This window comes from Platalea leucorodia (genome assembly GCF_965183815.1).
Source record: "Platalea leucorodia genome assembly, chromosome: 13".
Lineage (NCBI taxonomy): Eukaryota > Metazoa > Chordata > Aves > Pelecaniformes > Threskiornithidae > Platalea > Platalea leucorodia.
In genome coordinates, this window is record NC_138835.1 from 16,978,535 (window position 1) to 16,992,009 (window position 13,475).

The 13,475-nt window shown below is 42.1% G+C and overlaps 1 protein-coding gene across 1 annotated transcript in view; it reads right to left on the reverse strand.

The window, feature by feature from the left end:
- RPRD1B (regulation of nuclear pre-mRNA domain containing 1B) overlaps positions 1-13,475 on the reverse strand; it is a 28,302-nt gene that overhangs the window by 2,819 nt on the left and 12,008 nt on the right. Inside the window, exons 5-6 of the mRNA XM_082325921.1 lie at positions 12,831-12,957; positions 11,623-11,798 (exon numbers count right to left, since the gene is read on the reverse strand). Of these exons, the coding sequence (XP_082182047.1) occupies positions 11,623-11,798; positions 12,831-12,957 (303 nt within the window). The remainder of the gene's footprint in view (positions 1-11,622; positions 11,799-12,830; positions 12,958-13,475) is intronic.

The window sequence follows — 13,475 nt, forward strand, 5'->3', positions numbered from 1 at the left end:
GACCAGGAGGCCGGCACGTTAGCAAGCAACGCAGAAACATGTGTATGATCACTAAGTGTGAACCACAGAAAGACACATCCGCACTGGACTGAAACCAAGCAAAATACAGACACCAAAATTTTCAGCTTTTTATTACAAAGGGAAAAAAAACACTAAGTGAAAAATCCCTGAAGAGGAAACTTGCAAGTTGTTTTTCCACAAATGAGGTCTGGACTGAGCACTGAAACTCCAGTAAGAACTATCTATCCATCTTCAGAAGTCTCCACAATCTAAGAGACACCAGATAACAGAGACTAGGATTTCATAATGAGAAGACAGAGGAGGAGCTGGACCCTGAAAATGAGAGAACCGTACCTTGTTAAATTCTGTTTAGAGGCCGTTTAAGAGCAGACCAACACATATCCAAGTTATCCAAGACAGAAGCTCCATTAAAGACTGATGTGTATATAATTTTCAGAGTTCTGTGATTCTAAAGATTTATGTAACAGTCACAGAATACAGCTATTTAAGTAATAAAACCCCAGCATATCATATCGTTGCTTTTGGAATGCACCAGTCTTTCCCCAGCTACACATGGCATATTTTTCCTGGCATCTCCAGAATGCAGGAAACAGCGAGTTTAAGAAAAACAGTACACAGACCAGGCTTCCATAGAGTCAGTTGTAATATTAACTTACTTTTCATTTCTTAATTACTAGGCAAAGAGAACAGTTTACCAAAGAAGAGAAGTTTATCTTTGAAGATCAAATAAAACTAGGCACACATTTAATCAAAACATCTTTCTGAAGAGTTTACAACTTTAATCCAGTTTTCTAACCACCTCAATGATGGGAATTCTCTTCACCTTCTTCAAATATCAAAGCAGAGCAGTTCCTGCGGGGTCACAAGCAACGAGTTTACACTCTCTGTGTTTTATTACTTTGAATTAGAATAGCGAGAGCAGCAGTCGATTGCAATAACTCAGAATACCCCTACACCTAGAATGGCTATATAAATATATTCCATAAATTTCCTGCCAGCACCAAATAAGAATGTCCTTTAACAGCCTATTTCAAACTTAAATCCTTTTATGAGGCTCAGTGAGTTAGCATACCATCATAACCAAGTACTTTTGTTAATGTACGTAGGATATATACTGAAATAATCAAGTTCAACCAAAGCTCTACCAGCTTCATAAACTAAAGTGTACTGTTCTCGAGCCTACAGGAGAACAACAAAAACAACAACCAGGAGACGGGTGTGCCCATTAATTCAGGATTGCGAGGGTTTGGTTTGTTTTAATGGAAGACAAAGAATCAGGATCAAAATAAGAATGCACCCCCCATCCCTAGTCGTACCATTTTGGGAAATATTTAAGTAGGGAAACAAGTCAGGAAAGTCATGTTGTGAAGATAGGGAACAAACCCAGGAAAACACCCCAGATTTTTAAGCGTGAACACATAACAAGCAGATAGAGAGGAAAGCCATGGCAGTACTGCATCCCGACACTTCGCACACTTCTCCAAGAGAACGTGGAAGCCAACACCAGGGAAAGGGGGAGACGGTAAACGGAGCACCCTGCTCAAGGCTGGCACATCACGAATAACCAAAGGCAGGGAGACAGCAGAACACCAGCTCCTGCACGTATGGGATCTAGACAGAAAAATATTTACTGTATTGTTGTATTCCAAAGCTTACAGGTAGAAGCTGGAAGAGGCTGGACACAGAGGCTGCTTTTTCCACCCCCAGAAGACTGTCTTTTAAAAAAAAAAAAAAAAAAAAAAATCATAATTCAGGACATCGTCAGGGAGTGATGGATATCAAGCCAGGAAAGAAAGGGCAGCGCTTTCTCAAGAATGCCAAACTCTGTCAAGAGTGAATATCGGCAGATTTTTTTTGCTGTAGTAATTCTTACTGAAGATAGGAAAGAAATCAAGAAGGGTAAGGCAGCTGGCAAGTCCTCCAAGTCTGATAAATGGGTAGAAGGTGCAAATTCCAAGCATAAGCCAAGAAAATACCTCAAATACTGCTTGAATTGCCAAGATCCACAGACGAGAATTCTGTAAAAATGGGTACAATGCAATGTCTGCCTCCACGGGAAGACTAATGTCCTGCCACTTGCAGGGCAAAACTGCCAAGAGGACCAGGATATGCTGCTTCTAGCGGACGATCAGGACTAGGACACTATAGTTTTTTAGCTGAAGACGATTTGTGTGACTATTACAATTGTATTAGACCCAAACAATATTTCTTTCCTGATAGAACTATTTAGGGGAGTAAGAATCTTTCCAATGCTTTGCTTGATAGCCCAGCTCCGAGAAAACACACCGACAAATGAAGAACCACTAAGATGTATGCAAACCGTATTTCTGTTCTGGTTTTTATGCTATGGCAAACATACAGATTTAGGAGCAATTCCTCTACACATTAACAGCACCAACAGATTTAAAGTTAACAGCTTCAAATGTTTAGGAAAATATTGCTCTTAACATAACCCCATTTTTAGGGATACTCTACATTGAGAGCTACATGGAGTACTGAGCTATCAGAAATACCTTCTCAATTTGAAGAGACTTTTGCACATACATGATGACAAAGGAAAAAAAAAAAATCAAGTCACCTTGAGAACCACATCCATTCAATTCTAAGCAATTCTACCTTACTAGTAGGTTAATGCAGGCCTTAACTAGTCCACACAAAAGTTTTTTGTTAAAGCAGTGAGGTCTAAATCCTATCTGTTAAAAAAAAAAAAAAAAGAGAGAGAAAAAAATTACTCACAAAGAAAAAGCAGCAGCAACAGCCCCAAACCCATTAAAAACTCTGGCTCAGAAAAACATCGCTAAATTCAGGAATGGAAACGATGTTCTAAGGGAGTAATCCAGGAATCAAGATTTCCTAGAAGAGATGAATGCTTGCTGGACAGATTTGATACACAACACAGACTACGTTAGAGAACTGTCTCCTGCGTGCTTAACGCTCCACATCTGCTCTGGTACCAGAACACTCTGCCGATTCGTGGCAGAGCTGTAAAGGACTGGAGAGGTGGGATGGCAACGCTGGGTCAGGGAGCACCGACTGCGCCGAAGCAGCAGGCACGCCAAGCCGAGGGCAAGGCAATGATCTAGAGATGGGGTGTCAAAGACGGAGCCTGGAGGCAGCCCGTCGCTCCTGGTGGCTGCTCCCAGAAGCGGAGAATTCTGGAGTCCTGCTGCAACGTGGAAGAGGCGCCTACCAGGGAGATGCAACCCTTCATCGAAGTGCAAGGCACGTTTATTTGCGCTTGCCATTTGTACTGTTCAGGAATACACCTCAGCTCCACTCAGGAATATGAATAAGCAGGGACACGTAACCCCCTTCCAGGCTCGGGGGGTTTTCTTTTTCCACAAACCGAGTTGTGGCCATATTCTGCACTGCAGGACTCTGGAAGCAGGTTATATAGGAAACCGTACTTTTCATGTAGCCCACGACATGCTTTGAAACTGCATCTTGCAGATTTTTGCATAAGGTCCCTCCATTCTATAAAACTGAAAAAATACGAAGTGCACTTAAAAGAAACTGCTGCTTTCTGAGGTCTTAGTTTGTACTCCATGTGTCTAGCTAATTGCCTCGCTGCGTAGTAGGCTTTCATCAAGATTAATAGTATTTGGATGCTATTTGCCTTTTTTAGACAAAATAATGAGATCTTTGCTGTAAGCAGGAGTTTCAGAATGATACACAAAAAAACTGGCGCCGTGCCACACGAATGCTTTTGCTAACCAACGCTCCCTTCAGTATGCGACACTCTACATCCACAGTGGCCAAGTGAATTAGATACTTAGTCCTTGAAACAAGCACAAAATCAGAATTAAACACCACCAAACGAATCTGACAGAAGCCTTTCATTCAAAAGAAGCCTTGCCTGCACATTATAAAACTGACTGTAATCGACTTGCCAGGAAATTCGCTCTGAGGGCTGCTGCACGGCTCGGTTCACCTTGTCGAGTTACACAGCACGGACTTCGTTTTATTTCAGGTTAGAATTTGCACCGGACACTTCCATTCCTGTGCTGGGTCAAGCAGTAACATGCTGTAAGTCATCACAGCAATTGCATCTACTGAAAAATATCTGGTTAAGCATTAATGAGAATTTAGAAAGTGAATAGGAAGAGCAGCCAGTCTCAGTTTTAATATGCTGTAGCTTGAGCCAGACGTATTAAAGCAGAAGACCACAGAAGTCAGGCTAAAACTGCACCAAGGGCTCATCAGAAATTTGAAAAGAGTACGCAGTGAAGTGAGAGGTTTGACAGTAATACGTTTCTATGTTGAGTAAAATCTCTATTTAAAAAGAGTAAATATACAACAGTAATATAGCAGGTTGATTAGGTATTCCTTAGCTTTTGTTGCTTGCCACTTAACCTATGTAAAGTACTTTTAAAACATACTCATTAAAAGATGTTAGAATAAGAACATCACAATCACAGCGTACTTGTAAGAAATGACCGATATGAAGGGTGTTGGGAGAAAATTAGCAAAAATTAAAAGCTTTCTAAAGCAAGGAGAGTCAAGTTCCTGCTCAGTGAGTACGGGAACAGCACACATAAGCCCTCGTCTTACCTCCTGACAGAACATTTAGACATCAAAATTAGAACAGTAAGGGGTTTTTTTGTTTGTTGGTTTTGGGGTTCTCCCCCAAGGTTGTTCTTTATCATCTAAAAAAGCATGGATTGTTATTCATCAATATTTCCAGTATATATACACCTAGAAGACAACCCAACTTTTTTTTTTAGCATAGATAATTTGTTAGATAACTTTTACAAAAGCCTATCGTTTGATTTCACTTTCGTGCTCAAGACCGACTGTGTACAGAAGATGGCCAGTTTGCACACTACATGTGTGTTCACTGCATCTCCTGCCAGGTTATTCCTTCTGGCCCTTTCAAAAGCTGTTCAAAATTCCCCTTCTCCAACATAAAGTGTGCCAAGTGTATCAGCACTTTTCTCCTGCCTTCAAACCCACCTCCTTCCATGTTCTCAAGTGTCACGTTTGAATAAGCCCCATTTTAAAACCGTATTCTATCCTGTATTTCATACCGCATAAGCATAAATCAATCTTCTCCACATGATGGTGGAAGGCATCGGTCAGTGCGCCAAGCAGAATTACTCACAGTTCAATTGGCAGCTTTCTCCACATCACTTACAACCACCCAAACCTCATCGAAAGCAAATTTTAAAGAGCCTGTCCGCAAAACAGACATGAATTTGCCTTGTAAAGAAACACTGCAGTCCTAGAAATAAAACTAGTCTTGGTCAAAAGGGGGCAGCTGACAAACATTCATACAAAAACCAAGAGAGACAAGGACCGAAAAGGACACCCGAGTTACCCGTAAACTTGCTTATTTCCATGCAATTTCAACTCAACGCAAGTGAGAGATCAGAGACATTCAAGACCTGATCCAGAAGCAAGGCCTCCGACATCGCGTGTCCGGACACTTGCTGGAGTAGGACATGCGTGCCACCGAGAAAGAGACCCGCGCCCGCTCTGGTGCGGGTCGGCGGCTGCGCAGCCTGGCAGCACCGCGGCCCTGCCCTCCTCTGCAGGGCCAGCCAGCGCGCTGCGCTGCAACGGCCTCTTGGCAGAGCAGCCACAAACCCGCAGAGAGGAGCGCAGAAATGCCTACAGCTGCACAGCGCTTCGCCTGTGTCCCGACATCCTGGCTGCGGCGCCTGGGTTTTAGTGCCAAGAGGACAGGATATTCTCCGGGACCCGGCAGAACCCAACAGCAGCGGTGCAGTCAGCACGGCAAGTGCCTTGAGGGGTTCTTAACAGCCGCACAGTCAACCTGCCCCTGCAAGAAGTCGGGTAACAGAGAGGGAAACGTCTTCCATTTCACACGCCGAATGCAGCAGAACCCACCTCAAAAACAAAGTGAAAAAAATGCTAGCGGTGAAGCCAGTTTTCCTTATTTTGCAGCAGCACTAAACCAACAAATCTGAGGTTTTTACGCAACACATCTTTCAGATGCGGTCCAGGAATCAGAGCCTGAATGATGTATTTCCTTACAGAGCTTCAGTTCATTTTCATACCTTAAATTTGTTCACAGTCTTGCTCTTTTAAATTCGACAAGGCTTCTTTCTTTTGCGGCATCGTTCATCACACTTCACCAGAGATGGTATTTCTGCTCTTGGCACAATTACACGCTCTGAAACCATAACTTGCCTCCTTGTTCTCCTCTTTGCTTAGGACAACTTTAAGTTGTCCAACAGAAGAGAGCAACGCAGGCCTCTGCAGAGCATCTCTCCAGCTGCTGGAGACGACACCTCCTCTGCTGGCCTTCGCAACGTTTAAAAGCGCTATCAGAATTGGCCCAGGCTGCCACTGTACCACGGCAACAAAACCTGGCTTTGTTTGCAACATATCCTTTCCACAATAAACACTGGGGGGGCACAAATGATGTTCACAACAGAAAATGAACATTTAGGGCACAAGCAAACAGCTACATATTCACCTCTTCAAGCATCTTGATGCTTTTGATGGCTAAGCAAAAGAGTAGTTATATACTGGTTCACTTCAGCAAAATGCATAAAACATTAGATATTAATATTGGATGATTTTGATTTGCTTTTATTTTTTCCGTATGATTTCATTTACAGTACTACTATAATTATGAATGCCTACAAGTACCTACAAAGTGAAGAAATTACACTTTTGCATTGTGCAAAGCAGCACAGCTGTTGCCTCCAGCCATGCACCACACAACAGAACCAGATTCACCGCGATGTTTGTTTATTGTATCGCTATCAAGCGGCCTTCGTTCTCGTCCCGCACCCAAAGGCGCCCTGACTGGCTCCCAGCTGGACACGCTGATGTTCATTAGTCACTTTTTGCCCTGTTAATCAGCAGTTCGGTGTTACAGAGCTGAGCGTGGTGCTCTTTGCCTGGGTGCTCCCGTTCAGGATCTTCTTGCCCTGCCCAGGCTGCAGAGCAGCAGATCCCCCTCCGCTGCCCAGTTCCCACAGCCACCTCCTGCCACTTGCATGCATGTAAAACACTGACTTGTTTGTTTCCTGGCAGAAAAACTGAAACTTCCCTGCCTAAACCACTGAAATGAATATACCACAACCCAAGAATTCTTGTCTGAGAGGAAAGCAGCAGCCACAAAGGCATGCCAACAGCGACATGCAACAAAAACCTAAGCAGTTGGAAGCAACACAGCAATAAATTGCATATTAACCTGCTGAACTAAATCGTATTTCAAGAAAATGTGTAGTGCCGGGCAGTCCAGAAAACCTCAAGTGAGATTGTACTTCATCCTTCAGAGATGCATTATCAAAGAGGGTTTGCAAATTCATATGGCCACAGCTTTAACACCTTATTAAAGGTGCCTTGAAGCCATGAATATTAAAAAGCACCAACATCTAAAAACTCCCACAGCTCTCAGCAGGATTCTAAGTCACAATTTTTCAGGTGCAGTCAACAATCAGAAAATTTCCCCTAAACTGGATCTTAAATACAGCATGTTCTTTATATTTATATATATATATGCACACATACCAACACAGAGATGTATGCGTATGTATACACATACCCCGACATACACACTGTGCTACATATACACACTGTACATACTATAGTATGTTCCTCATGTCACCTTTCCCAAACGCAGCTACAGAAGATATTTGGAGGGCACGGGGAAAAACTCAGCATCATTGACTGCAAATCTAAACAAAAATTCTGAATGCACATTCTCCTCTCTCTTCTCTTTTTTTTTTTGCTTCTCCTCCCCACTAGATTAAAATAACCCTCCCTCCACTTACTCCAAATTTTCTCTTGTCACTAGTTCTTTCAGATACCCATAAAGCTTCCACACAATTTGCCATTTGCTAGCACTACTTCCACTTGGTTCTTCTAGTTCCATCTATTTGGTTGACTTCATTTTACAGCCACCTGGTACACCAACATGGAAATGTTCCCCCAGATATCTCCCCCCTACATTTTAGTTTTACACAAATTGAGCTCCTGGGTTTTTTCTACTTGCCTGCCACACGTTCAGGCAGAGCACACCGACTTCAAAAGACAAGCCTTCCCCTTGAAGTTCTGCAGACTCAGGTGCTGAAGGACAAAAACCCTCCCCAGCCGATTGTAATTGTAACAGGGGCAGCAACAGCCAAAAATAACACAAATCAGAGAACTTTCATTGGAAGTTAAATGCTCGTGTGAGATACAAAGACACCTTATCTCATTCTTCTAGCAACACCAGTTCTTGTTTCTATGCCTGTCTGAAAATGGATTTTCTCTCCTGACACCCACTATTATGAAAGGCCAGGCCGGCCCCTGATCCAGTCCAGGCCACGGAAGATCATGCAGCAGCTGCAGCATCAAGCCCACGACTTCTGACTGAGATGAAGCATCTTTTAAAAAGAAATTCAGTGTTCAAATGCTGAACCACAGAATCCACCATACCTTTAAGTAAGTTAACCTAAGGAATATTTACCCTTAAAAATATATGCTTTTTTATAGGCTGTTCAGCATCAGCTTTGGCCCAGCTGATTTTGCTCTGCAGCCGATTACCAGAATTAAAGGAATTCTACCTTCTCCTTCTAAGCGCTTTTGGACTACAATCAAATTATCACAGTCCCCCCCCGCCCCGGGTAAAGTAATCCTAAGTATTACACTTGCAATTTTTTCAATTTTTTTTCAATTTCAATTACCCTAAAAGCAGAGTTTGTCCATACGTTACGATCTTCAGGCTTTGTGCCAGCGTTCTCCCTTCAAATTACCAGTGCTTCTTGGCACTGCCTTGTTTCAGTCCTCACTCACGCCAGTCTGTATCAAGGCTGAAGCGTAATTCATTGTCCAGGACCACCTTTCTCAGCATATTGTCCCTTAATTAAACAGCTTTTCTGCAACTGATTGCAAGAGCTCTGTGTTGCAGGGTTTTGACATTGTAAAGGATTTCGCGCATTAGCCTACTAGACGTAAATACGCTGAGCTCCCGTATATGTTTTGAGAATTTGCTGTGTTTCATGAAGGACACTATTAATAGGATTAGTAAACAACCGTAGCTCTTTAGACCACAAAAGCTGCTTTTCAAAACACGTAGATTAGCTACTTTCATTGCTATCACAGCGAAAGACTTTGCTTTGTGAGTAAATAAAATACAAGAAATATCCAGAGTGATTTCCAAATCAGACAGTTATACATCTTAAAATAAAGCCTTGAGTCTCATTGCTACCAGAAACCCCTTTCCCCAACCAGCAGCCTTGGCTAGATTAGGACAGTGAAGCAAACAATCCCTCTTCTATCTAAAAATGCCATCTCATCTGAGAGTCAGGAAACTTACTTCACAAGAGAAAAAAAACTTACAGTCAATAGTACCAAAGATTCTGGAAAAGATACCTTGAGAGCGCAAAGCATACAATGAGAAGATATGTAAAATCACATTGTCTTAAGTTATTTTCTTATTCTGTCTTTGCCTGAGTAAATGTTTTGTTTTTTAACACATTCTTAATTGCTACAAGAATTTCAGATCCTTCTATTAAAATGCTTATTAGCACTACAAAGAAAAATCCAGGCTTATCAATAATGTTACTGTGAGAACATCAAAGGCTCAAACAAAACTGATAAGCAGATATGGCCTGCCATATCTGTACCCAACATCTTCCACTATTTATTAACCCTCTGCAACTCAAGAACAATGGAATGCTTTAATCAGGCAATATCCCTCAGCTAAGATTAGAGATTTAACATGAATACGAGTTGTGCCTTCATGTTAAATACGTAGTAGAGAGCGGTACTTCCTACAACTCATTTCAGACTTCTACAGCAGTAAGGCCACCTTGTTTTGGCAGAATGACAAAGATAGTAACCTAAACATATTAAATAAGATCATTCTTTAGTTTCCAACGTATTAAAGAATGTGTTTATGTTTAATATGGGGGAAGCAACCTGTCCTGTTGCCATCAACAGCATTATTCCTACCAACAAAGCAGCTCAGCCAGTGAGCCGCTTCACTTTCAGGATTATATTTCTGCCTCTGCCAGAGTTAGAATTTTCAAGGAACATTCCTTACCAAAAGGGTATTTTCCAAACCAAAAAACAACACAATTGTCACAACATTTCAGCTACTGCATTAGAGATTTTAATTTAACATTGTCACTGTGAATTTCTTAATTTCACAGCCTTAAAATGACTCAAACTTATGGATTGTTCTGGGCTTTTTAAAACATTGCTGTGCAGCATTTTGCTAACAATTTCTTCCCTTTTTTAAAAAAAGTAAGCAGCAATATGTCTATCATATATATATTTTTATGTATACACACACACACACACGTATGTTTCTACTAGACAGGTGTCCTTTGAGCAAGCAAGAAAAAAAAAAACCTGACCCAACACTTCCACTAGCGTTCAGCAAATAAATCAGGTGCTAAACAGGATTTGGTTTTATGGCATCTTTCATATCCATGTCTGAAAGTGCCTTTTAATGACTCAGTCATGAGACAGACGCTCTGCTTGAAGAACTTCAAGCTAAACAAGCTAACAGAATTATTAACTATCCACTCTAATTCTGAATGCAGCATCAGCACTTGTCTGGCTGATTGGGAAAAAATGTTGCTCTGGAAAAGCAACACGTTCACAGTCACAAGACGGGGAGAAACTCTAGTATAAACACACACGACAAAGAAAACATTCAAAATGGAATTAATCTCAGAACAATGCTGCCCAGCTGTCAGAGGATTAGGTTTGTCATGACAGTAAACAGAGCCCGCAATTGCTACAGCACAGTCTCCTTCCAGAGGATTTTTGTCCTCTGCAGCAACCCCTGTCCCACCCCGCAGCAGCTGCTCACAATAACCAGCAGCCAACAGTGTAGAGGAAGCCCGTAACGTGCCGCCAAGGGGCAGTTTAACAGATGGCAGAGTGACATACAACCACAATCATTAATTAAACTTCCACGCTAATCCCAAGATGCGGTGCTGAAAGAACCTCCGCCGAGCAGGAACATTTCCGATAAGCGGCTGGCTGCCGCGGCCGCTGCCCGGGCTCTAGGACACGCAGCTGGCGCCCGGGCCAGGCCGCGCAGCCTCGCTGTACGGCGCCCTGCCCGCCTCCTTCAAGGGAGGCACGGCAGGAAAGGCAGGTCCTCCTCTGTCCCGATCAGCCCAATTTATGCTCCATCACAGAAGCTGTAGGTAAGAGTGGCTGTTAAAGGATGGATACCAGAACCTCCTGTTTAAACTGCATCCCCTTGTCAAGTAGGGGCTGGGAAGGCAGATGAGGGGCACCCAACCATAAGGAAAAGAATAACAAAAAACAACCAATAAAAACCCCAGCTAATTATGGCAAAGGGAGGTTGACTTTTTGGAAATGGGGATTTCATTAAAAAAAATAGAGTAAATCTGAAGAAACTTTGTTAAGTGAGCCTATTTGTCTTTAAAAAGTATTGAGTTCTGGGCCTTCCATGTCCACGTGTATGAAAACACACTAGACTGAACATCAGAACAGATTTGTCTTCTCCAGACTTTTTACACCACATTCTTACTCCTGTTTTACTCCAAATGTAAACACCTAGAATCACTTCCCTTGAGAGAAACACGCAGATTAGGGGTCAAGCAGAGCATTTGGTTAGGCAATCGGCTTGCCGGCACCGGTGGAATCAGTACTCACTTCTAGCTTCTTCTCTTTCTCCGTCAGTACGTCCTTCTGGTTCTGGGTGTACTCGATCAGCATGCGTGCCAGCTGGCGCCGGTCCTCCAGCTCTGCTGCCAGCCGGCCATTGTACTCCGCTAGTAACAGGCATGCTTCATCCACGGTCTTCGAAAGACGTTCGGCTGCCTCTTTGTCTACATGTGCAAAAGTGTTGGGTAATTTAGAGGCCAAAGTTTAAAACTTTCAGAAGGGTTACAATTCACCAGGCACATGTACAATAACATCTCGTTCATAAATACGCTTCTGGCTTGACAGGAAAACAAGAGTTCTTACCACAGGGGATATAAAGGAAATAGGCAGGATTAATAACCCAAGAATGGCATTTTTTAGACACTGACATGATTGACTGCGTTTTATCCCTGCATAGATGTTAAGGACTGGGGGGGGGAGAATAAATCTATGAAGTTAGCCTCTAGAAACAGGTTAATTAAACTAAAACTTTAGGCTGTACTTTCAGAATTCGATTAAACAAATCACATGGCTTTCACATTTAAATAGGGTATGCATTTTTAAATTCCTTTTTTCTCTGAATAATTCTTAAGTGTATCAATACAAGCAAACATACGAATTGCACACTAGACTTCACAGTTGGACAGTGTAAGAGTATATTATAAAAAAGCGAATAAGTCACAGTTCATGAGTTCTAAATGAAAACTTCTTCCAGGAACAAGTCAAATCAGTTCAGCCTTTAAATGCTTCTATTAAGATTACTTTTCAAATAGAACTGCAAAAGTCCATTTAAAGAAAGACTGACAGAGCAATGGGGGCAGCGAGTTTCCTTTTCCATAGCAATCGAGGACTATGTGTGTACTCAGCACAGTGATAAAAACTCAGAAATATCTAACAGTTGAAGTGTGCAAAATCAAAACACATCCTTTTGAGAACTCTGGCCCTATTTCCTTTACGTTCTTGCAAAATGCTGCTGATGCTCTCCAAGTACAAAAGCCTTGGTCCAAGCCAAAGAAATGGAAGCAGCTATGTACATTTCATCGTCACTTTCACTTCATGAGATTGCTATCTGTTAATTACCCAAGGGCTAGAAAACAAGGACACAAAAGCAGAAATTCACTTCCCCATACACTGTGATTATTTAGAAATCAAAGATTTTTTTTTTTTTTTTAAAGTTATTCTTTGGACTCATGGTCATTCATCTTCCAGTTTCATACCTGTAATTTTCTCCAGTAATGAAACATCTTGAACTTCCTGAGGCAGGGAGGCAATCTTTTGCCGCACCGTTGCATCTCCCGATGCTGCATTTTCCAGGTCTTGTAGGGCTTTGATCAAATCCTCGGTCTACAAGACAAGTTAGCTAACATTAAAACGAGGTAACTTGCATGCCTTTTCCTGCGGACGCGGCCACTGCATCTGAGGTCGCCTAGCTTTGACAGCAACCATTTTTCGAATATTTTCTTCAAGTAATTTTTAAACTGTTGCTTCCTAATACAGAGAGTATTCACTAAGCCTACAATATCCTATTGTTTAGGAACTTGTGCATAATTACAGTAAGATCACCTTTTTTCAAGACTCTGCAGTGGAAAAATTCTCATTCCAATTAGGAGAAGTGATCACTTAAGACAATGCTGAAAGCACGTGACCACACCAGTTTGAGGAACAAACTGTGTTGCATCAAACTGGAGCTGCATCCTGTAGCTGCGCATCCCTGACACTTTCCCTCAGACTAGCAGCAGTGCACCTGCACCTTCGTTCTATTCCAAAGGTGCGTTCTGACATCGCAAAAAAACCAAAACCAAACTCGCATCAGTCCAAGCACAACTGTGTCAGATTTCCATCGTTACAAGATTTAGAGTTTT